The sequence below is a fragment of the Leptosomus discolor genome, chromosome 13 (genome assembly GCF_034619465.1).
Source record: "Leptosomus discolor isolate bLepDis1 chromosome 13, bLepDis1.hap2, whole genome shotgun sequence".
In the NCBI taxonomy this organism is placed as follows: Eukaryota; Metazoa; Chordata; class Aves; order Leptosomiformes; family Leptosomidae; genus Leptosomus; species Leptosomus discolor.
In genome coordinates this window covers 15286880-15311848 of record NC_141403.1, presented here as the reverse complement: position 1 = coordinate 15311848, position 24969 = coordinate 15286880, and the positions used below count along the sequence as shown (strand labels likewise).

General features: G+C 47.6%; 2 protein-coding genes across 3 annotated transcripts in view; one reads left to right on the top strand and one right to left on the bottom strand.

The window, feature by feature from the left end:
* The window catches only part of VAPA (VAMP associated protein A), a 39207-nt gene extending 37435 nt beyond the window's left edge, over positions 1-1772 (top strand). For both annotated transcript variants that reach the window (XM_086472501.1, XM_086472500.1), the window contains one exon: positions 676-1772. In XM_086472501.1, the coding sequence (XP_086328627.1) occupies positions 676-891 (216 nt within the window). In that variant the 3' untranslated portion in view covers positions 892-1772. The remainder of the gene's footprint in view (positions 1-675) is intronic.
* Positions 1773-15086: 13314 nt separating this feature from the next.
* Positions 15087-24969, bottom strand: part of APCDD1 (APC down-regulated 1) — a 28706-nt gene continuing 18823 nt past the window's right edge. Inside the window, exons 4-5 of the mRNA XM_086472671.1 lie at positions 17927-18248; positions 15087-15538 (exon numbers count right to left, since the gene is read on the bottom strand). Of these exons, the coding sequence (XP_086328797.1) occupies positions 15087-15538; positions 17927-18248 (774 nt within the window). The remainder of the gene's footprint in view (positions 15539-17926; positions 18249-24969) is intronic.

Here is a 24969-nt window from a genome sequence, read left to right as displayed (position 1 = left end):
GATCTACCTGTGTTAACCATGTATAGCTGAGTTCTAAAGAATGCAGTTTTTTGGGGTCTGAAATGCTTCCCTGCACTTAATCTTAGTCTTGCCTCACCTCTGAATATGTCATAAAAACGAACAGTAGTATTGGAACAAAATGTTACCTGTATTTCTGACTAAGCATAATCCAATACAGGGAATTACTTGTAAACTGAAAAATTGTGGAAGGGGTATACTCCTGTAAGCAAAATTGTGTATGCTCTTGGACAGCTTGACTTGATGTGGTGCAGCTAAGTGTGTTAGACCTTGGTGTACGCACACCTTATGTAGCTGAGAAAAATGTTTTGGAGAAGATGTACATTATCTTGGTTGCCTTTTATTTCTAGTGCTTCTTTTTTTTAAAAAAACCCCAACACCCTATAATTACATCATGTTCTGTCATCGCTCTCTGTGATAAACTTTTTTTTTTATAAAATCTTGCACATGTGCAAGGAAGATGATGAAGAAGATGCAAATACTGCTTATCTTTTCACTTAAGCATGCGAGCACAGATGTTTCCAATTACTTGTTCCAGTGTCTGCATTCAAGTCTCCTTCCATCCCAGTGACTGGAAAAAACTGTGTTAAGGTCTTGATTATTTTGCTTCCACTGGTTCAGAATGGTGTAATTCTCCTGATTTTTTTTCTCTAACAGAACATTGCCACGTCAGACTTCCATAGTGTGTTCCAAACTGATTACATGGGAAATACCGAAAGCGACAGTGTGCAGGATGTAGTTTGCTTCAGACAGAGCAGTCATTCCTGCACTGAAGGGGAAAAAAAACCCCAGAAACTCCTCTGGAAGGTACTAAAGCGTTTACAGCCTAGTGTATGGAGGTTTTCAAGGGTAGCTAGCACTTTCAGGACTTGAGAGCAGAAAAAGGAGTCCTTGCTTAATGCAGCTGACTCAGGTTTTGATGTCTGGCAGAAGTTAGGTAAAAATAATGATAAAATGGGATAGAAGTAACTTTCTTCATAAATAACAAACAGGTGGTGGTAAAACTTGGTCATGGTTTAAGTAATATCTTCAAAGTGAAAGTGTGCAGCAGTCTCGTAACCAGTGTGCTTACTAATGGTGTAAGGAGACTGTCTTGGTTTCCAGTAATCCCTTCATAGCTGTATATAAAATGTAATGCTAAAACTATTTTGCTCTCAGGAGTCACTTTGGATGAGATCAACTGTATTCAGTGAATTATGTAATACGGATTAAATTGTTTGTCTTTGCTCCTGAAATGGTTAGGACTTGTTGCTTTGTCTGCCTGCTTACTGGTGTATGTAAGCACAGGGAAATACAGTCTCTCCACTGCTCCTGGTGGTATGGTCAGGCGGTGGTGCCCATCAAGTCGTGTGAGGCTAAATGTGTAACTTCAGTTAAATATGCATTGCAGGTTGCTCTTCTGATTCTCAAAAGGGCAAGATAGAACAATTATACAGTATCAAAGTAGTATTTTGAAGTTTTTATGAATATAGCACTTTAAAAAAGGGTAGTATGATGGTTCAGGGGAAAAAAAAGCCTAGTTAAATAGAAGATAACAGCTTCGGTAGTAATTCTGGGCACCAGATTTAACCCACTTGAAAATATATATATGTGAAGTTCATTTAAGAAAAAGTTATTTGTATCAATGCACAAATTATTTGTGCATTTCTATGCATTCTCTAAAAGCTGTTGGCAAACACTGTTGCCCAGGCTTGCATGTTTCTGCTGCTATGATTGAAGCCAATTTACAGATAAGAAGCAATGAAACACTAGCTTGAAACTTCATTATCCTCTTGGGAGGAGGGAGGGTGGAGGGAAGAGGTGGACGGTGACATTTTGCCAAAGGGGAAAAGACAAAGTCAATAAGCAAAACTTATCTTTCAGGCCTTCTTCAAAGTTATTAAAAGTTGAAGTGTTAATAAACCATTAAAAATGTAGTACTGTCCTTTTTATTTTGGAACTTCTCTCTGCCTGTGTGCATTCTATAGAGTGCTGAGTAGGAGTATCTGGTCCACCCCGCAGGCGGTGTGCTGCCCCGCTTCCGGGCACTGCTAGTAAGTGACATGAAGCTGCCTTGGATGAAGATTCAGTGTCGGAGTGAAGAGCAGGTGCCTGAATCCAGGCAACACTGCAGATGCTGGTGGTTTGTCAGATGTCGTGACAAAGGGTTTTCTTTTTCCTGTTCGCAGTCCCTAGGTGTTTGTGCTGGAACTGACTTGCCAGGGTGAACGCTTGCTTCAGTCCGTGGCCAAAGATGGAATGAGAGCTACGCAGTTACAGAGCAACTGTCTCATTTTAATGTTTATTTAAAAAAATAAACATTTAATGTAGTGAAATGCCCTGCTCTTCATGTTTGCAGCTGGGATGGGAATGCTGTAGCTTGTCTTTTCAGCCACGTTGCTGTGAATGTAACAGCTCACTGCTTCGTTTTCTATGCTGGGTGCTGTGGAAGGGCTGTGGGGTGTCTCCTGGAAGGCACACACATGTGTGGCACTGACTGCTGCTGCCAGGGAGGCTCTGCTTTGCTGGTCTTGATCTGTGGCAGCTTTAGTCTGGTGGCACACCTAAGTGTGGGACAAGAGGGGGAGATAAATACAGGAGTCAGTTTTCACAAGGGTTTGAGCTCCTGTAGGAAGGACTGAAACTCATGACGGTTCAATGAGGCTGATGTCTTTATTTCCTGTCTGAATTCCTTTTACAGGGACACTCAAATAATGCAGCCCAGTGTATGATCGAAGTTGGTCTGTGATGTTTTTCTTTTTGAATGCAGGTTGCATGTTTAAGAATTAGGGCTGCATAAGCAGAGGTAGTGATGGTGTCATCACCTTTATTTATTTGCCCTTTAAGTGACGAATGGCTGTGTAGAAATGAGGTCTTATGCAAAAGCAAAACAACTGATTCTTATCTTCTCTCTGTCTCATTACTGTTGGATGGTAAGGCCAGCGCCTGTTCCTCATTTGCTGGGACAAGGGTTTATGTGTTTGTGTGGTGAACTGGATCTGGAAACTGCTTTGGGTGAAATCTGTTGTTTCATCCTTTACAAATTACATTTGAACTAAATCGTGGTGTAAGCATCTCCCACCATCTTACAGTGCCATTTTATTTAAAGCTTGGTACCGGTTTATGTGATGTTGATAACACTGCCAGCAGTGTATTGAATCCCTGTTTATACAGTAGCTACCTCTTGCTGGCAGTGGTGGAATGCTGCTCTTCCCCTCCCTCTTCTTTGGAAATGATTTAAAGGGCGTTATGGTATCTAGGCACAGAGGCGTGAGACAGACGGCTGTTATTATAGCTAAGCAGTCTGAGCTCAGACACTTGAAATAAATGCAAAATTAATTGAAGGGTGACCGAAATAGTTCTTCTTACCGTTAAAACTTGTGTATAAGAAAAAAAAAGTAAGTTTTTTTTTTTTACAGTTAGTCTGCTTATCATCCAGGTTCTGCATAAAAAAATAGATTACTGTAGTCTGGGAATAATTATTTCAGGATATTCTTGAAAGTTTTTACTAATGCTGGTGTAGGTTCACATGCATAGGTGAATTCAGAGAGATTGTCACTGGTGGCCAATGTCTAGGCTGTTCTCAGAGCGGGTAGTAATTAAAGAGCAGTCTTGGTGATTATCTAGAAATCTAGTGAGTGTCTCAGTCTGCCTGGTAAGGATGGCTTCTCCTGGCTTTAGAGATGGGGAAACTGAGGCACAGGTGTTGGGACGGGATGGTTTAGGCACAGCCCCTGTTCTCTAGCCCACACTCCATCGTGTTTCTCATCAAGCCGCCCTTGAGCCTTGTCCACGTCTTTTTGTTTGCTGGATTTCCAAAATGCTGCTTCATGTTGCTTGGAAGTCTTTCATAGGCTTTTAAAGCGCCTTCTTAAAGACTTGGCTGGTGCCTTGTCTGTTCCTGAAGCTGAGTGTTAAACAGGCAGAAAACATGGCTGTTAGAGAGGTGTTTAACAGTGGATTGTGCTCACTGAGGTTACAGTGCCTGAACTCTACTGAAGACAGTAGAGAGGGGAAAAAAAAAAAAAGCTAAACATTTGGGCATGTTGTGTTTGTAGTCTTAAAACATAAAAGTGTGTCTGTGTAGCAAAAACCCTGTGGAGCCAGTGCTGTTTGTACTTTTCAAGTAAAAGAAAACAAACAGTCCTAAATCTGTACCCTGGTAGTGGTGGTATATATTGCTCTGCCCACAGGAGTGACAAAATATTTTTGCATGGCTGCTTTGATAGTCCAAATACAGATGATACAGGCAGCTGCGCTCTGCTTTTTGGAGGCACTTCTTCAGAAGAGCCAAGCACTTTTTTGTTTGTTTGTTTTAAAACCTAAACATGTTTGACTCCTGCGAGCAAAGATGCTCCAGCAATAGTAGACTCTTCCAGAGGCTAAATCCACTGATGGGTTTTCACTCAAAATTAGTAGATGCTCTGGTATGAGGGCTGGTTTGAGGAATATTAATGAGAATCCAGTGATTATGTGAATTATAAAGATGTGCTCTGTTAATGGCTGAGAGGCATTACTTTCAATCATTGTGTAGAACAGTCTAGTTTATAGAACTGTGTTTTGGAAGGGCTTAGAAGGAAAGTCTACAGAAAACAAAATTGAACCCTGGGTCAAATAGAGAGACAGCCCTCTGGAGCAGTAATCAGAGGTACTGAAGAGTGCAGCTTTGATAATGGAGGGGTTCATCGAAGGTGGGAGCTCATGTGGTGCCTGATTTTCCTTGATTGCCTTAATTGCCTCAGGTTAGTTATAATTTTAAAATGATAAATATAAGACACCCATCCCACATCTTGGGAGTGGCTGGTGTCAAGTGAAGGAAGAGGGAGTATGGTAGGGAGTGGCTTTGTCTTCCCAGGTCAGCTGGGCTGTTAGAAAGGTCTGCATGTGCTGCCTTCTCCGCAGACTTACGATGGAAGCTGCGGTGGCCTTCTCCAGGAACTGGGCCTTCTTTCCAGTCTCAGGGTGTAAAGCCTCAAGCACGGTGACCAGTCTTGTAAACAGGAGAATGCCAGGAGAAGGATTTTCATTGTATTCGTGTCCAGGATTGTCTAAGCTTGGATTCCCAATGCAGCCTTCAACTTCATGGCACTGCTTTCAGACTTCACTTTCTTGCATAATACATTGAAATACTTCAGCCCTTGGGCCTCTCATTTCATGTCCCAGCTTCAAGAAAATCAGAACGGATTGCTTTCCTGATTAGGTGAAATTATCTTCATCCTGCCTCCACAGGAACCAGATTACAATGGCAAAGGAAGGTCAGCATATTTGTGGAAAAACTTACCTTCTGAAAGAGACAAGGTTTACGTGATTGCAGTGCCTTTGTGCTGCTTCTCCCTGTGTGGATTTGAAATCTAATTCAAGCTGCACTTGATAGAGAGGTTGTTTCATGATACCAGCTACCTCCAGTTAGAGGAAGATTAGAGTTGAGATGAAAGACATTTAAATTGGTGCTCCCATCCAGGGCAAGCCTGCACAGTGAGCTGGAAGGATACCTGTCCTGCTTGCTGCTGTTTGACCAGTTAGTGCTGGTGTCAAGCTGGCTTGCCAGGCTGTCAGCGTGGGCATGGATCAAACACCTCGGCAGCTGCTGGTGGTGGCCCAGCACTTGTCAGCAGTGTGGGTGAGACAAGCATGTTAAAGGGAGCAGGTTTGCAGGCGTGGCAGGGGAAAGCTCGAGCTGTTGCTGGAGTAACCTCGTGGAGGGTGTGTGGGACCTACCTGAAGGTAGATCTACCTGCGGGAGTCGATCTACCTGGGGGCAGGAAGGAGGTGATGCAAGAAAACTACTAAATAATGGGGTGAGAAATGCTAAAAGCTGGAAGAAAGTATAACCCTGCATGTATGAATCCTCACTTCTCTGGCCTGCTCTGCTCAGGCACATCAGAAATACTAATGATTCAGTGACTGCAAACAGGACAAGGAGTCTGATGTTCAGAGTAGCTGTGACTTAGCTGAAACCTTCTTTTAGACCAGTGATTTTTGGTTTTTTAAACATAATTGTGGTTTTGTAAGTCCACTTCTAGAGGTATGTACCAGTTGCATTTGTGGAACTGGAGGCATAGAAATGAAGCAGCTAATCAAAAGTAAGCATTTTCACAACATAACCAGTGGCATACAGATAGGGCCCTCCTGAGCTCCTTGGCTCCTGCTCTGAGGGTGCAGCAGAGGAAGGGTGACGTGTGACCCGAGTCCTCCGGCGCTCTGTGCACGCAGCGTGGCTCGTTAGGTGAGCCACACAAGCATCAGTCCCCCCGTGGGCAGGCATAGTAATAGGGTTATGCAAAACCATTGTGTGTGTCTGTGTACGTTCCTATTTATGTCTGATTTGTGAACACAGATCTCTCTGGGGTGCCTGTATGCTAATGTGCAAACTGGTGGTTGCAGTGGAGTGGGTGACTGTAGGACTTTAAATTGTATCGTATGTTTGTAATCGCTCCAGTTGCCACTAATCCATTTTCCTCCTTGAATCTGCTCCTAATTTTTGAGTTGCTTTAAAATTGCTAATTTTGAAGGCGACTGGGTGCAGAAACACTTCATTCTTGCCAAATGGGAGCCATCTTGTCCAAAACCCCTTCCTAATGCGCTCTGAGCCTCTACAAGTATTAGTTTGAGACCTTCAAAGAGAAATGGGAGGCTTAAGCAGGAGGATGCTGACACAAGGTGAATTTCTGGCATCCAGAACCGTTTGCTGCTGCTTTTGTCAAATGCAAAGATCTTGGTTGTCAATGCAAAAGCATTTTTAGATTTAAGAAATTAAGCTATTTTTACAGGAAATCCTTCCTAGTCTAATCCCTGATGGCCTGTAAGTCCTGTACACTCCCTTTTGGGGAGCTGTACATTGATTGTTACAAGAGAAGTGCCTTAGCTTTCATGATTCCAACCAGGACTAGGAGATAACTGAGTGAGCCAATAATAATCTAAGATTTAAAATGATAGTGTCTGTCAAAATTTAATATTTTTAAGCGTACATAGTGCATTTGAGTTTATGTAGCTTTTAGAACAGTTTTAGTGAACATGTGATACTCCTTAAAAAATTTGATAATCCTGTGCATGAAGTACTTGCATATTAGCTCTGTGTGTGCATGATTACAACTTTCCGTTGCCATTTATATATACATTTTTGGACACGTGGGCATATGTTGAAGCAATGCAAGGTAATAGTATTTTCCTTCTAGTATTAATTAAGCTTAGACCCTGCAGTTATTTCCCCAGTATCCCGTATGGAGTGGGAAGAAGGGATGTCCATATTCCAGAGGTTCAGAAGGTTTTGCCCTGATCGTACGGCACTGGGCATGCAGGAGGGGCTGCAGCGGCAAAGCTTAATTTCAGCATTTCTTAACCGTGAAAGCGTGACTTCAGCTTTCTTCTGAGGGTAGGACCTGTGCTTTCTTCTGTCGCTGCTGCTCCCAGTGCCAGCGTGCCGCTCTGAGAAGGAGAGAGCATCGCGGGGAATGAAATGGCGGTGTTAGTCTGATCCTCAGGGAAGACTGGTAAAAGGTCTTTGAAAGCAGGGTGTGTGGTTTATTTTCTGGATGCTAAAACCATGAGCTCAGGAGAGAAACGGGCGTCAGGAGCACCACACGTCTCCTGGTCGTGGGCCCGGTTCCCCGGGCTCTGCCATCCTTTGTCTTTTGCGAGGGACGATGGTGTCACCCTCTGACCCCCCCCCCAACACTCCCATTAACCGCTGTACTTGGCGCGAGGCGGGCTGGCCTGGCAGTTACCCGTGAGGGGGCCTGAGCCCCACGGCCCGGCTGCCTTGGGCCCCGGCTGCCTTGGGCCCCGGCTGCCTTGGGCCCCGGCTGCCTTGGGCCCCGGCTGCCTTGGGCCCCGGCTGCCTTGGGCCCCGGCTGCCTTGGGCCCCGGCTGCCTTGGGCCCCGGCTGCCTTGGGCCCCGGCTGCCTTGGGCCCCGGCTGCCTTGGGCCCCGGCTGCCTTGGGCCCCGGCTGCCTTGGGCCCCGGCTGCCTTGGGCCCCGGCTGCCTTGGGCCCCGGCTGCCTTGGGCCCCGGCTGCCTTGGGCCCCGGCTGCCTTGGGCCCCGGCTGCCTTGGGCCCCGGCTGCCTTGGGCCCCGGCTGCCTTGGGCCCCGGCTGCCTTGGGCCCCGGCTGCCTTGGGCCCCGGCTGCCTTGGGCCCCGGCTGCCTTGGGCCCCGGCTGCCTTGGGCCCCGGCTGCCTTGGGCCCCGGCTGCCTTGGGCCCCGGCTGCCTTGGGCCCCGGCTGCCTTGGGCCCCGGCTGCCTTGGGCCCCGGCTGCCTTGGGCCCCGGCTGCCTTGGGCCCCGGCTGCCTTGGGCCCCGGCTGCCTTGGGCCCCGGCTGCCTTGGGCCCCGGCTGCCTTGGGCCCCGGCTGCCTTGGGCCCCGGCTGCCTTGGGCCCCGGCTGCCTTGGGCCCCGGCTGCCTTGGGCCCCGGCTGCCTTGGGCCCCGGCTGCCTTGGGCCCCGGCTGCCTTGGGCCCCGGCTGCCTTGGGCCCCGGCTGCCTTGGGCCCCGGCTGCCTTGGGCCCCGGCTGCCTTGGGCCCCGGCTGCCTTGGGCCCCGGCTGCCTTGGGCCCCGGCTGCCTTGGGCCCCGGCTGCCTTGGGCCCCGGCTGCCTTGGGCCCCGGCTGCCTTGGGCCCCGGCTGCCTTGGGCCCCGGCTGCCTTGGGCCCCGGCTGCCTTGGGCCCCGGCTGCCTTGGGCCCCGGCTGCCTTGGGCCCCGGCTGCCTTGGGCCCCGGCTGCCTTGGGCCCCGGCTGCCTTGGGCCCCGGCTGCCTTGGGCCCCGGCTGCCTTGGGCCCCGGCTGCCTTGGGCCCCGGCTGCCTTGGGCCCCGGCTGCCTTGGGCCCCGGCTGCCTTGGGCCCCGGCTGCCTTGGGCCCCGGCTGCCTTGGGCCCCGGCTGCCTTGGGCCCCGGCTGCCTTGGGCCCCGGCTGCCTTGGGCCCCGGCTGCCTTGGGCCCCGGCTGCCTTGGGCCCCGGCTGCCTTGGGCCCCGGCTGCCTTGGGCCCCGGCTGCCTTGGGCCCCGGCTGCCTTGGGCCCCGGCTGCCTTGGGCCCCGGCTGCCTTGGGCCCCGGCTGCCTTGGGCCCCGGCTGCCTTGGGCCCCGGCTGCCTTGGGCCCCGGCTGCCTTGGGCCCCGGCTGCCTTGGGCCCCGGCTGCCTTGGGCCCCGGCTGCCTTGGGCCCCGGCTGCCTTGGGCCCCGGCTGCCTTGGGCCCCGGCTGCCTTGGGCCCCGGCTGCCTTGGGCCCCGGCTGCCTTGGGCCCCGGCTGCCTTGGGCCCCGGCTGCCTTGGGCCCCGGCTGCCTTGGGCCCCGGCTGCCTTGGGCCCCGGCTGCCTTGGGCCCCGGCTGCCTTGGGCCCCGGCTGCCTTGGGCCCCGGCTGCCTTGGGCCCCGGCTGCCTTGGGCCCCGGCTGCCTTGGGCCCCGGCTGCCTTGGGCCCCGGCTGCCTTGGGCCCCGGCTGCCTTGGGCCCCGGCTGCCTTGGGCCCCGGCTGCCTTGGGCCCCGGCTGCCTTGGGCCCCGGCTGCCTTGGGCCCCGGCTGCCTTGGGCCCCGGCTGCCTTGGGCCCCGGCTGCCTTGGGCCCCGGCTGCCTTGGGCCCCGGCTGCCTTGGGCCCCGGCTGCCTTGGGCCCCGGCGCTCTTCCCCTTGTCTCCTGGGGAAGGCGGGCGGGAGCGGCGCTGTTCGGCCGGCCACAGCCGCCAGGTGGCAATGCCGGCCCGGCCCTCGGCGCCCCCGGCCCAGTTCCCGCCCGGGGCCGCCATCGCCCCCGCCCCGCCAGCGCCGCCCGCCGGCCCACGGACCGAGGCGGTGGGGAAGGGGCGCTGGAGTCGCGTCTGTCTGCTGGGAGGCGGCCGTCGCGGGCGGTTCCCGTTGCTGGAAGACTCGTCGGGATGAATTCCTGCCCTCCGGGCCTTGTAGCGGGGATCGTCCGATAGGCCGGTCCTGCCCCTGGGGCGGGCGGGGGAAGGAGGGTGCCCGGCGAGGGACAGCTCAGGCCGCCAGCTTCCCCGCTGGGGAGGGCACTGGTGGCGCGATTCCTCATAGCCGTGTTTGCTGCCGCCTCACTCGGTAGTGGGGTGGGAATTCTGTTTCTTCGGTTCCTTATTTATCGCTGGCAGCAAATAGCAATTAAAAAAATCAACGGTGGTTGCACTAGAGAGGACTAGAAGGAAAAATCCTTGGCAAATACTTGTAGCAAGAGGGAAAATTATGGAAAAAATAATGAAACCATCAAATTCAGAATGAGTGGTGCTGGGTTTTATTACCTAGACTTCCCTGTTGTGTCAGGAGCAAGTCAGTTATGCCCCGTAGAATCTCTCTATGCCCGAATCCATCCGTACCCGCTGCTTTGTGTGGAAGGGAGGGCACTTCTTCACAGGCTGTGGCTGCTACATTTGGGGTGCCCTGTACTTCAGGGGGTGCTTCCTGAAAACCGAGCTCCGCTTTCAGGGATCTCCGGAGTCACCTCTGAAAACCCAGAAATTGGTCAGCTCCAAAGCTTTTTGTTTTGGTGGTGGAAGTCTCACAGACTGCATTTCACCTCTTCTTTCTGGGCACAAGCAAGGCAGGAGCGAACCTGCACAGCACTGAGGAAAGATGCCTGTGTTACCCTGAGGCTTGCTTCCCCTTCGCAGTTCATTTCAGGTTTTTCTTCCGTTTGGAAAAAAGCGCCCTTTCCAATCCCTCCCTGCTCTCTCCCCCAGGCTGTAGCCCTTAAAGCAAGTGAGATGCAACAGCAGAGCAGTAATGCTGGTTTGTTTGCTTACATCTCATTTATGAAAATATTTTGTTTCCGTTGAACTACACCCTTTGTCCTGACAGCTGCTCTGACCGTACTTTCCTTGCAGTCCAGCACCGTGATTATTCACTGGGCACTTCCAGCCCCCATTTTATTCGGAGAACCTGAAGATGTGAAACCCAAATCATCCCAGCTGTATCCATCAGAGCTGTTCCTAGTGACATGTTCTCAAGCAAAAATGTTTTCTGGTGTATATAGTAAGAAATGAGCTTTTCCATGCACAAAGTGCTCAACAGGGGGATTTTTGTTTATCGCTTTGAGACATCTGTCATTTTTTACAGGTTGAAAGTCAACAGAACAGAAATCCAACCTGTACAGGAGGCAAAGAAATGCTTAATTTTTCAGTTGGGCTTTTTTATTTCAATCAATAGTTTAACAAGTGCTTAAACTTCCCCGGCAGTTTAATCTGGAACATAGTTGAGAAGAAAAATATCTTCTATAAATTTACAAAAATAAAAAGATTTTTTTCTTTTAAATCCTGCACTTCAAGCAAGCACACTCCAACTCAAGCAAGACAGACATTCTATCTTAAAATATGGACTTTTGTTCATAAAAATGACACTACCCCAGGGCAGCAGGCACAATATGTCAAGGGTATAGAAACAGAGCAAGAACACTTGATTTTTCTGATCCCTTCTGTCCTATTTCTTAAGTAGAACATGTTAAAACAATTTGCCTAAGAACTTCTTCAGGTTACTCTCTCTTCTGTCAGGTGGCTCCCTGAGCCGGATGTTACTGAGGGAAAAACTTCCACCTGTCCTAGCAACATTGGCAGTTATTGAAGATACCACCATTGTTTCATGTTTTAAAGCTTCTGCATTTCGGTATGGGACAAATCATGCACTTTGTAGGTCTTTCCCTGCTAAACCACTTGCAGCTTAGCTTCTTTAGCAGCCAGGGCTGCCAGCACATGACATCAGGTTGGAGAAATAAAATGAACAGAATATATTGCGTCACAAATCTATATGGTGCTGTGCAGCAGTTAATTTAGTGTGTGATGAAACCGAAAGATCAAGGAAGCTTCTAGTTCTGTGCCTGTAACGTAGGAGAAGCCATGCAGAGAACACAGATCTGCAAATAAACTATGCACTCTAAAGGCTTACATCTTTGTCCAACTTGACTTGCATTGGCTAATAGAAAAACAAAGAAAAATATATAGGCACAGGGAGGGAAGCTGGTGCAGCATGTGCTAAGAATCCAGATCATAAAATTACGTTTCTGGTCAACACTACAAATAAACTAGAGGAGCCCCCAGTCAGATTTCTTGTAATGCATTATGAAGGCCTTTTTTCAAATACTTCCTTCGCAACTATCTCTAGATGATAGGGAAAAAAAAATGCAGTTCTTGTACAACTTGTACATTGAGTCCTGTTTGCATTTAGTGTAACTGTAAGCCTCCGAAAACCTAGACTTTCCCAAGTCTGTGATTCAAAACAGTTGAGACAGGAATGTGCTTTTTGGAGGTAAGAATTAGACTGGTCTTTCTCTTGAAACTGTTCTAATATTTCTGACAGTAGTGCCTTATGCCTGCTCTGTAAATTGCCTAATAAACTGTAGATCGTTGCCCTGACGAATAGAGAACATTGTGCTGCAGAGCAGCTCCCTTGCTCTCTGCTTCAGTCCTGCATCACCAGCATGTGCCGATTTCAGCTGGGACCGAGCTGTGTGTGGCACTTGCACAGGGAAGGATCAGGGTCCAACAGCTCCTAGCCATGGATGTTTTCCCAGAGACAGGATCACCTAACGTGGCAATGGTCAGTAGTGGTGGAAGAAACTTGTCTTGTGTCATCTAAGGAATATCATGCCATACCCATCCTCATAAATAAAAACTAACGTGAATTCACTCATGCTGCTAGGTCTCAAACAGAAGTCAGAAATGAAGCTAGTATTTAAGGGATTTGTTTAGCTGTAATAGCTCAGTAGTTCTGTTGGAGATACACTGATGTCAATCTGCTGAATACAAAACTCAAGTCTAGCTAGAGAGAACCAAACTCCGTCCTGGTTCCTAGCTTCTCTTTCAGGGGCATTGTGTCTCCTTCTTGACCCTCTAGTTAAAGCTGTGCTCCTGATGCCTCCCTACCAGCAACTGATCCAGAACTGGCTCTTCAAGTAGGTTTGACTGTGTGGAGCAGAAAACCATCACGAAATGCTGATCAGAGCAGCTGTTGCTCAGAGGCTCAATTGATCATGATGAGTTGGCTTTCAGCTCCTTCCAGCAGGCTGAAGGAGGATCTGATATCAGATGGATGGATGAACACTTTCTTTGGTGATTCCTGAGCTGTGCTGAGCTCTGTTCCTGACTCTTAATGAGCTTTCTGTGACTTTTCATCTGTCTGAGGAAAAAATGTCAAAGATGTGATTTGACCCAGCAGTAAGTCTATGATACTGTTCCTTCTCCCCTTCTGCCTGCTGTCTCAGAACAAGGTGAACTGATTTTGTTACGACTCTGAGGAAATTCATGTCCAAGGCTGATACCAGCTTGCAAAAACTGTCAAGAAGGCATGGACTTTGCGGAGGTAGGGAGCCTGAGCACAGCCATTTGCTGCTCAAATGGCTTTTTCCTGCTGTTTTTGCTAGTAAGATCCATGCTGTCGCTATGTTTTCAAAGAATGCTTTTGCTATAGCAGACAGTATGGAGACTCATCTATGTAAAGCTGAAAGATCTTCATTCAAGACATACTTCTATGATGCTGAAAATAACACATTAAAGGCTTTTTTCTCCCATAGTACTCGAGTGAGCAGCTAGAAGCCGCTGATGCTAGTGAAGAAATGCTATGACCATACTCCTGATGTTTCTCACACAGGTTCCTGCTCCTCCTGCAAGCCAAAACACGTGTATGCATCAGTAAAAGCCACAGCCCAAATGCCGCAAGGTTAAGCAGTGTCCTCAGCTCACATTAAAGCAGGGGAGCATGGTTGATCTACGAACTTGTACCTCTTTGCTGGCTGTAAATATCTCCCCTACGGCCTCCAGAGTCTGTTCCGATTCGCATCAGCCAAGGATGTATTTGCCACTGGGGGAAACCTGAGCATCTCCAGGGCAGGCACTTGTTGAAGAATGCTCTCTGAGGGCTGTGCCTATCCACAGTCCCAGCAGTGTCCCCCCAAACCAATGCTAATTTAAGCTCTGTGAAACCATGGTATGTGTTGGGATAGTCCAGCAATGAGAAAAGGGAGGACATGGCTGCATTTGTGCAACTCCTCCCTCTGGTAAGACTGGGCCTGTCTCCCTCCCTCAGATGGATGCGGGTCTGTTTCCAGCTGCTTTCTTGCTCTACTAGGTGCCACGGTGAGCTTGCTGCTGAAACCCTTTACTTGTTCCTGCATGAGGTCACATCACTAAAAATATGCTGCTAAATAGGGTGGTGGAACATGTCAGACCCCACTCGCTTCTTTACTTTGCCCACCTGGCTGACACAAAATCCAAGGCACAAATACTGCTTGTGCAGTAAGTAAGGCCTCGGGAATATGAAAACAGAAGAAGTCCCTGCAGCCTTGTGTCGGCAACTGACCTGCACTGTGTGTGTCTGACAGAAAAATGCTGCTTCTGTCTGGCTTTAAGGGGGCTTGGTTGTAACTACTCACTAGATACAACGGGAGGCCTCGAAGCAATTGCATAGCTAAGGAAATTGAACAAGAAAATATTAAACCACTGGTTATTTTTACAATCTAATGATTGTAAAAATAGCTTAAATTACTTGAAATATTTTTAAATTAGAAGTAACAACCGTTTAGGACTATCTGAATTGGAGGGCTGTTGATTTGCCGTTTCTTTTTGTGTTACGAGCTGTGAGATAATGGCAAGGTAAATCTTTGTGGGTTTCCTCCTTATATACATATCTACATCAGAGCTGTGAAGTCAGAGGGGGAAGCTGCTATCACAGTACTGGCACAACACCGAGCCCTTCCCCAGCGCTGAATTCTGATGAGAAACGGGGCGCTGGGGAGAACAGTACCACAACGGTAAGATGGCAGAGACGACTGAAGCAGGATCGTAACGTTCACCCCAGCAGTTAAAAAATAATAACAAAAGGAGACCCCCTCCCTCCCCCCAGAAGTCTGCAGTCCTAAAGTGCAATTACTTTTGTGCAGTCATGTCAGGCCAGGGATCAGACTGGATGAAGTTCAAAGCACAAACATCAAACGAGTGCCGTTCGGGATTCGAGGAGGAGGGGGGAAGTAAGGAAAAGAACAACAGTTCTCAGGCATTCAAGTGCATCAAGAAAATAAATGTCCCTTTCTTTTGGAAGAAAAACAACCCCCAGTCTGGTGGAATCCTGGCTTTGTAGTCATGAAAAATAAGTTTTTTTCACTTCTAGCTGAGAATGTCCCAATATGACACAGTACAAATAAACAACACCAAAGCAAGAGCTGGGGCAGTGGGATATTTTTCCGGTGCCCTGCTGCTATACAGCCTTATTTTATTCTCCTCTGGTGACTCTTCAGATCTGGGTACTGACGAAGCACACTGAATTAAAGGCATCTGGTAGGAAGTGGCTCTCTTCTCTGGTCGGTCGGGGCTGGACCCATCGCTCGGTCTCTGGCCGTTGTACAGCAAGTACCTGCCCCGGGCGTCCTGCTCCATTTTGAAGATTTCATACTCGGTGTGAGGTAGGCGGATGCCGAGCGCGATGCAGCCATTCGTGTGGGTGACATCTTGCTGGACCCCAACTTGCCAGGACCCCTGTGCTCCACACTCGTTCCCGTTGAAGACGTTGAGCAGAGAGGCCGTGGATACATCCATGGGAGTGACCTTCATGTGATTTACTGTGAAAGAGGAAGAGAGGAGCTATCAGCAGAGGGACAAAACCAAAACCGAAGACAACATGTGGATTGAGGTGTACCTGTCAAATCAGAATTGTCTCTGCTTCTTCATTCTTAAATTAATTTTTCATATTACAGGTGCAGCCAGCAAATCTATTTGCATAATTTTACATCTTTGTCGTGATTGCTTCTCACACAGAACACACACACATGAACTCAGCTGAAGAAAACCTGATGGCCACATATCTCAGCCAGAGATTAAGCGGAGCTTTTCATGAATTCCAGACAATCCTTTACAGATAAAGCCTTGTTGGTTATATTAGGAGACAGGTAAAAGAGGAAACAATAAAACTTTACTCATGTTTTATTACGATCTGTGTTAATCCATAAGTAGGATTGTTTATAATGTATTTCTCGTCATTTTTTTTTAACATGTTACCCTGTAAAGCTAATGAAGCAATTAGTTCCAATTGGAAAATTTGGAAAGCACAGCAGCTGTACTATCTTCCTATATTACCTGTCCTTTTTTGCATGAATTATAAAGTATTGCTGAATGACAGAGAGATGCTTTTTCTTGTATCTAAACAGTGGCTGCAGCTTGCAGTATCAAATGTAGAAGGGCTGCAGCTTCTGCAGTTCCAAGTTGCCTGTATTTCAAAGGAGCTTAAAGCACATAAAGTTTTTTTTTTTCAGCCGAGTTTAAAGAGTTGGGAAAAGCCAAACTGAATGAGCCTATGGAAGCTGAATGGAGATCTTTCCTGCTGTGTGCTTGACACTGTATATCAAGAAAAGGGGATCGGAATAGATCAGTGCTGACTAAAACAGAAGCAAAAGACCAGCCTTCATGCCGCCCAACACACCAAAATCCTAAATTCTCTTGCAGGTCATTTTATAGTAAGATTTGTTGGGAGTTTTATTCTGAGAATTTATAAACATCTCAATGGCTCTAAGTTCACATTATTTGTCCTAGCTGGTGTAAAAGGCCATCTGTATAGAAAGTGAACCTGAAAGTTTTACTAAACCCAAATTAGTGATCTTGATCTGTTAAGTAAATTGGCATACCATAAACCAGAAATTCAAGCAAAAACTGGATTTCACCCCAGGAGCTGAGCTGCGACATGCTGCATGCAGCTGTAAAGAGCAAAAGCTCTGACAGGAAAGGGTATCTCCTGCCTCTGATGAAAATCCCAGATTGGTAAATTATTTCTTACAGTTAGATGCTTTCCTAAATTGGAGCCATGCAAGAAGCTACATACTTCTCACATGGTAACTGAAATAAGGAGACGAAGAGCCCACAGAGCGCTTGGGGCTTCCAGAGGCTCCGCTGGGGCTGGCGCTGTGGCGGGACATCATGTTTTGGAGATGTTTGTTTGTGTGAGTGGTTAAAGCCATGGAGCTCTTTCTAAGCAGGGTCCTATGGAGCTGTTTGCACAGGAAGGCATCTCAGCTGCAGGGACCCGGGTGGCGTCACCACTGAGTGCTGCTTCCTAAAGTACTTGAGGGGTTTCAGTTAGATCCATCTTGTCTTCACTGTGATGGGATCAATCAGAGCTGTCTTCAGGGACATCTTTACTTGCTTTAGGGCCCCTTGGAAGCTGATGAGAAGACACATGCTGCTGCTTGTACTGGGTTTGTGTGGCAAAGTTTTGGTAGCAGGGGGGGTTACAGGGGTGGCTTCTGTGAGAAGCTGCTAGAAGCTTCTCCCATGTCCGACAGAGCCAATGTCAGATGGCTCCAAGGGGGACCTGCCACTGGCCAAGGCCAAGCCCATCAGTGACAGTGGTAGCGCCTCTGGGATAACATGTTTAAGAAAGGGAAAAAAAACTGAGCAACTGCAGCCAGAGAGAGAGGAGAGAGGACATGTGAGAGAAACAACTGTGCAGACACCAAGGTCAGTGAAGAAGGAGAGGGAAGAGGTGCTTCATGCACCGGAGCAGCGATTCCCCTGCAGCCCGTGGTGAAGACCACGGTGAGGCAGGCTGTGCCCCTGCAGCCCACGGAGGTTAACAGTGCAGCAGATATCCCCCTGTAGCCCATGGAGGACCCCACACAAGAGCAGGTGGATATGCCCAAAGGAGGCTGTGACCCCATGGGAAGCCCATGCTGCAGCAGGCTCCTGGCAGGTCCTGTGGCCCCGTGGAGAGAGGAGCCCAGGCTGGAGCAGGCTTGCTGTCAGGACTTGTGACCCCCTGGGGGGCCCACCCTGAAGCAGTCTGTTCCTGAAGGACTGCACCCTGTGGAAGGGACCCAGGCTGGAGCAGTTCATGAAGAACTGCAGCCTGTGGGAAGGACTCACGTTGGAGAAGTTCATAGAGGACTGTCTCCCATGGGAGGGACCCCGTACTGTAACTATGTGACCACCTCTGCCCCCAGTGCTGCGAGTCACTCTACCTTTGAACACAAACTCCGTGCCACCCATCACTTTGGATGAGTGCACTCCCCGGCTGTAACGTCCCTTGGCGTAGATGGTGAAGGTGGGGTGCTTGCAGATGGGGTCGGAGTAGTGGTAGTAGTGACCTTCCCAGGTGTTGTTGTTGTCATGGAAGATGAAGTGCCGAGTGAGGAAGAGGACCTCCGGTCGCACCTCGCAGCGCTGGCTCACCCACTCTCCGTGTAGCCCTATGGTCAGATCTGCCTTGGGGGGTAAGATGGGAGGATGGTGCTCGTCCGACCGGTAGATGATTCTGCATGCAATGCACGTGCGGTCATGGTTCTGAAACGAAGCCGAGAGAAACCTTCATTAGGCATTATCTGCAATGAATCAGGCTGGCTGTTATATGCTGAAGTGACACCACCTCCATATTTTAAGGAATATGTTGTCATTTCTTAACTTCTTAGTTTTCTGCAGGTTCTCACCCTTCAAAGCACCTGAAACATGGCACCATTTGGTTTTGTGTGTGTAAAACTGCACAAGAGAGCAGTTGATTAATTTCCTTTCTCTGAAATGAACATTTGGTTCAGCTTTTTATTGGATCTAGAAAAGGCTGACTTTATCCTTCAAATCATACAAGAAGTTGGCAGGTGGTAATTTACTGTGGTAGGGACTTGGCAACTCTTGTGTTAGAAGTAAGTACATTTCCTGAGCTCTTATTTTGCATGTTACCTTTGGGTACTGTAGATGGACATGGGTGCCCTTAGTACGTTTTTCAGTTGGGTAGCAGCCTGGGAGAACAGTAACCGGTGATTTAAAACTTTTTCAGCTTTTCTGAGCCGTAACACAAGCTTATGAAGCGTATAACATGGCCAGCTGCTGCTGGACATGGGGAAAGCTTTATGGCCCTCTCCAGTGGGAACGGGGTCCGTGGTGCCTGCCGGGCTCCACGGCAGCTCACTGCTGTGGGCCAAGCACCAGCCTTGAGCAGCCACGTACCCCCAGCCCCATCCATGAGTGCTGGGGGTGTCTTACGAGGGGCATGCAGGCTCTGAGTCCGTACCTGCCACCTCCTGACATCAGAAATGAAACTACAGAGACCTGTACGCTGTTCCTAAGGCTGTTTCCACCTCTGCAAGGATTTATCTTGTTGGCAAAAGAGTTTGGCCTCTCAGTTCCCAAACTGCATTCTGCGTGTTTTCAATGGCGAGAGAGACGGCGCCATTAGCTTTTGTCTCTGCTCTGCTAAACCTTGAAGTAAGTTCTATGGACCAATAAGGGATTATGAAACTGATCTTTTAGCTTACTTCATTGATGACAATTAGATCAAGAAGAATAAATGCTGCCCCGCAAGATGAAAGCAGTGTTTTCTGTTTGCCTGGTGCCTGTTTTGGGTGGGTGATGTGCTGTTCGTTTGCATCTCGGGACCTGATGGTGGAGGCTTGCGAGTTGGCTGGTGACGTGCGGAGGGGCAGTGCTCTGAGCCGTAAGCAGGCTTATATTCAGAGTGAAAGGCAAAGACCACACAGGCAGCTTTGTGCCTTCATCTTTCAAGGACACTACTCGATCCTTCCTGGAGAGAGGGGGATGAACTGGGGGGTTACACACACCCACCTTGTTCAAGCTGCAAGGTGTTTTCCTGAGGTGCAATTCAGACTGCACTGACTTAAGAGCTGAAGCTCCCCACACAGCCATTGGGGAGAGAGATTTATACAAATACTTTTGTGCCCCTTTCCAGCCCTGCTTTCTGAGATCTCTCTGAGCTGCCTCTCTAACACAAATGCTCACATTCATCCCTCAGACTTTAAAGTCCATGTGAGCTGCTGTGGAGTCAGCACTTCTCCACTCACTGCCTTCAGCTCCCAGCACACTTCAGGAGTGACATTTACACAACCTTCATTAGTGCCTTGAGTTTCTTCAATAATATGACCGTAGGTAGCTTTAGAGAATCAATATACAACTCCCACAATATACCCCATTTACACATATTAAACAGAGTTTATATTTGCCCCCACCCCAGAGCAGATAGACACCAAAAGTCAGCGAGATCAATGAGAAGTCTGCTGTTCTGCATCCCTGGGATGTAGAATAATGGTCTAGGTGCAAAATAACTATAAATGATGCAGCTCAAGTCAATCTGAACCAGTGCAGGCCAACAGCCCTGCTTTGAGGAGGAAGGAGGTCGGACTTGGTGACCTCCAGAGGCTCATTCCACCCCAAAACATGTGGTCTTCTGGGAACCACGTGTCAGCATGCTATTACAGCGGATGCCGCTCTTTCCCGCTTGGAGCTTGTTAACTAATTTTAAGATACATTTTTCAGCTAAATTCCACAAGCAGGTGCAAGGGCCATTAGTGAAAATACAAAGAACCTTTAATCGAGTAATTTAAATGCAACCGGTGAAGTTACCACAGATTTGCACCATAGTAACTGACAGCAGAGGCTGGTGCAAAACATCTAGTTCTCCCGAACACTGAAAGCACTGATAACGTGTAAGGATTGTGAAACTAAGCCATTTTCTGAGATTGCAAGTTTCAGTTTAGATTTTCTTATGGTCAAGAAAGGTACGAAAATCCAGTTATGTTTCCTAGTTTGCTGTAGATTTCTTGTATGACTTTCCTGTGTGACTTAACCTCATTTCATAGAAACACAGACAACTACAGCTTTTCTGTTTGGGACAGGACTGGTAGGAGGCTAAATAAAGACACTGAGCTGTCAGAAAGCAGACAGAAATTTCAGGGGCCTGGATATGATTAAAATAATAATAACTAAAAAGTGTGTGTATCTCTATTCCTGGAACAAACCTTCAAATATAATCCAGTTTTCACCTTCCTCTTGCCTGCAGTAAAATCTCACCAGGCTTCATCTGCAGTCTTGTTTGGGACTCATGAAACCAGACTGTTGAATCTCTAGATCTCTTCAGAGAATGTCAGTTTTTTCTCCGAAAAGCGGTCTGGTTTACTGGGCAGTTTGTGGCTCAGGATTGCTGAGGGGCAGATGACTTATGATTGACTAGGAAACACGTTGGTGCTGGGGAAAGGTAGAGATTGCCTTGGCACATCTTTGGCAGCAGCAGAGCCACCTGGTTTCCCTTGAGCTCCAGCCATGAATAGGGATGCCAGAAGCTGAGCGTCTGCCTAGTCCGAGGCAGTGCTGCTGGTGCTGCAAGAAAACCGTTAGATGAGGTGTGCGATGCTGCTCACTGGCAACCAAAGCACCAAGGAAAGACACATTTCTGAAATGTAACAGAAATAACGCTTTTTCTTCTTGGAGATCAACATCCAAAAGATGATGCCACTGCCTTGCACAGCCATCTGCAGTGATTCAGGCCAAGGAGTTGCTCTGTGGAAGATGCTGGTGTCAATCAAGCACTTGTTTCTCCAGTGTGGCTGTCCCGCCATGGGGCAGACTGGTGTCACTGCTCCCTAACACTTTAAGGGCTAACGAACTGCACTGATGACATAACTTTATTGCTGTGATTGTCCCACTCACACAAAGTGAAGCAAGAAAGTGAGGAAGAGAGTGTTATAAAACTAAACATAGCTTATATAAGCTGAATTGGTCAATAGTAGGAGACAATTTCTGCTACAGACCCTTCTCTGTTGAAGTGAAGTTGAAAGCTCTTAACATCTCCCAGAGAAGACCTGGCAGAGCAGTATGGTGGTTTGGTTTATATTCACATTTCCCACTCAGGAGCCTGTCCTCCATAATCCATTTGCAAGCCAGGGCAGTTTAACCTAGGAATGAGTGGTTTCTGTTGCCCTTGTTCAAAATCTGAAGAAAACCAAATGGAAACCCAGCCTGTTGTCTTCTTGGCCACCCTCGGTTGATTGTGGGATTCCTCTGCTGTTTCTCAGGTCTAGTGGATGGACGAGAAGGAGATCTGCAATCAGTCCTATTTGCAGCAACATTATTTTTCGACTTTTTTTGACCAGAAAGGACTAGCAAGCATAAACATTATTTTTGCTGTTCTTCTAGCAGTGATTTTAGGTTTCATCTCTCTTCTATGACATTAAAAACCATGGGTGTTATGAGTCAAGGCTCTGATGCTGGGCAGGGAGTCTTATCATAATTTAATGTCTTCTCCATCATACTGGGAGCGTGCAAGTGCAGAATGGTAACACCTGCAGCTGCTTAGTCCCTCAGCTGTGGCCAGCAGCAGAGTGGGCAGAAGAAAGTCCATGGAGGTCCATGGTGGAAAAACCTTCATAACTACAAGCAGCCCCTTTCTTCTTATCAGGGTGGGTTCATGTCTTGAAGCATAAGGAGGAGTTACTTCCCAAAACTTACAAAACTTGTGCAGTGTGAGTACGCTGGCTGCCATTACACTGTGAGTGGAGGTGACTCCTTGGGTGACTCAAGGAAGGGCCAGGTTAACTCACTGCTAAACTTCACTTTGACTTCTGTGAGTTTTCTCTAGCTCATCTGGCTCTTTGATTTCTGTGGTCCTGAACTGCTGTAACTCTGTGCAGCCCCTCTAATTCCAGAGGCTTTGCACCAGCCCTGAAGTTCTGGCCAGTTGCACTGCTGAGACATGTCCAGCCTGCCTGCCTTCTAGCTACTGGTGGCCTGCCCGCATGAAGGGGCTGAGGTGAATGGGCATGTTTTGCAATGAACAGGGAGTGGGACAGGGAGAGGTTGGGGCAGTGAGGAGGGAAGCAGAAGTATCCTTTTCACAGCAGTGAGACGTCAGGCTGGCTCAGGCACCTCATACGGCCGTACCCTGAACACATCGCTTCCCTGAGACCAGCACTTGAATCTAAGCCCCAATAAACCTTTTTATTTTTTCACGGTGATACTATCTTTTACAGAGTTATGAACTTCTTAGCAGAAGAATATGCCACATGCAAACTCCCTCAGTAATACTTTTGTCCAAGTAACGGACGAGGGAAAGATCTAGTTTTGTTATGAGGCAATTCGACTTAATTATGGAGTAATTTATGTTTAACAATCGACTGTATTTTTCATTGTTGCTTTTTTAGGTCAGCTGCTCTTGGCTCTTAATTACATTAGCTGAGGCTTTGCAAATCACTCCCTTTCCATGTGTCTCAGGGAAAGATTATTTTCTAAAAACAGACGTTCAAAGAAAATAGGGAACAGAGGTGGACGACATTCGAGTCGAAACACAATTAAGTACTCTAATAAAAAGCTCATTTGGGCATGACATAAACTAAAAAGCAATAAAATGAGCAGTGCACAGGATGAACATCTGTTCTCTGTTTTGATTATCTTAGGTGTACAATGCAATATTTTTAATAGTGGGGTCTTGCTAGAAGGACTGGCCCCTGAAATGGCTGCTGCCCAATGACTGGAAGATCCCTTCCCGTGAAGGGTGCCTCCTTGCAGCTCTGCAATGCCAAATCCATGGTGCCCCAACTCCTTGCCCTCCTGGGTGTTTCTTTAAAGCCAATTTCTGAATTAATCCATGAGGCCATGTGGGCTGAAACAAGCCAGAATCTCTGGCTGGAAACTCAGTTCTTGTAGTTGTGGAGAAAATAGTGATCTGAAAATTTCCACCAACATTTTTCCTTATCCCTCCCTCCTGCTGCCACAGCTGAAGTGGTAACAGTGCCAGAGAGTACTGGAAGCCAAGCAGGGAGGTTTCCAATAAAAAAAAGCAAAGAAGAATGAGGTTCCTTGGTCTTTTTCCCAATTGCTGTGGATAGTCAGAAACATAAACCCTCTCAGCACAGTTTAATGTTCTCTTAAGTTCTACGGGATTCTATGTCTGCCATGGACTAATTTGCCTCTAATCAATTCATAGTGTTTTTTATGGCCAGGCCAAAAAACTATCCCACAACTGGAATGCTCTCTGAGCAATGGTGAAATGAGCTTTGACTAACACCTAGAAAGATATTTTTGGAAGGTGTTTTAGTTTTCTTTGTACACCTTTGTATTGCAATGCTGTTGTTACAGAATAAGATCAAACCCTTTTCAAAATGTACAGAAAATCTACCCTTTCCTTATGGTTCAAGCAGAAGCTGAAATCAATGCTTAATATTGAGGAGAGGACCTGTACGATGTACTGCAATTTGTACTTAAGGACAAAAAAACCAAGCCCTAATAATAAAGAGAAGGCTGAAAATACAGCTATTTTTCCACTGAACACCTTGTTCAAAAATATTTGCTCTCTCCCCTATCTGTTTATTCTTTACAAATTGAAAATATGTATGTATTTCAATAAAAAATTTTTAAACCACTATTTGAAACAGCTTAGATTCTGTAACTCAACCTTTCTCCTGTAGAATTACAATAGCTGGTTATTCTGATATTTTGCTATTTACATAATGTAAAATTAACGTTATCTCAACTATAACTTACTTTTTTAAGGGAAGATTCATTGGTCAGACTACTTAGAGTCTGAGAGATGCAGTGCATTCTTAGCAGAACAGACTGAAAAATTAATGTGGTATTTTTCATTAGATTCTTATTTTAAAAAGGACATGGGAAAATATCTCATTGAGTATACACAGTCCAGAGGAAGAGATATACAAAGGAAAATTTTGATTTCTGGTATTCAATTTTTCTCTGAAAAGCAAATGTTTCTCTTCAAAAAATGAGAAAAGCATTTTTAGGGGACTTTTGTATTTTTAATGGATAATTTTGACCATTTTCTGACAGGCTCTCTCTGTCATCTTTTATAGTTGCAAGTAGTTGGTATTTTACCAGACCAGACAAAGAAGAAGACAAAAAGCATAGAAGGCAGCGATGCATAGTAAGGTCTTAAACCATCCAAAAATATAGCAACTCCTGTTACAAGAGGCCTGGTGTTGGGGCAGACATGGGACTGCTGCTGTTCAGAGCTGACCTGGGCTAAGAAAAAGCAGTGAACAATTCTGAGAAGCAGTGAACCCTACTATTTTTTTCAGGAGCAGTTTTTTACACCTGCAACATCTTTAAACTTGCATGAACTTCCACAGCAGTTTCCCAAGGTAATTTGGTAAATAGTGTCTCCTCTTTTTACCTGGAGCCACTGCACAGGGGACACGTCCTTCCCATACCATGACCTGGCTGAGAGATTCAGATATCAGCTCTGCCTCAGCAAGATGGAAAAGCACATGCT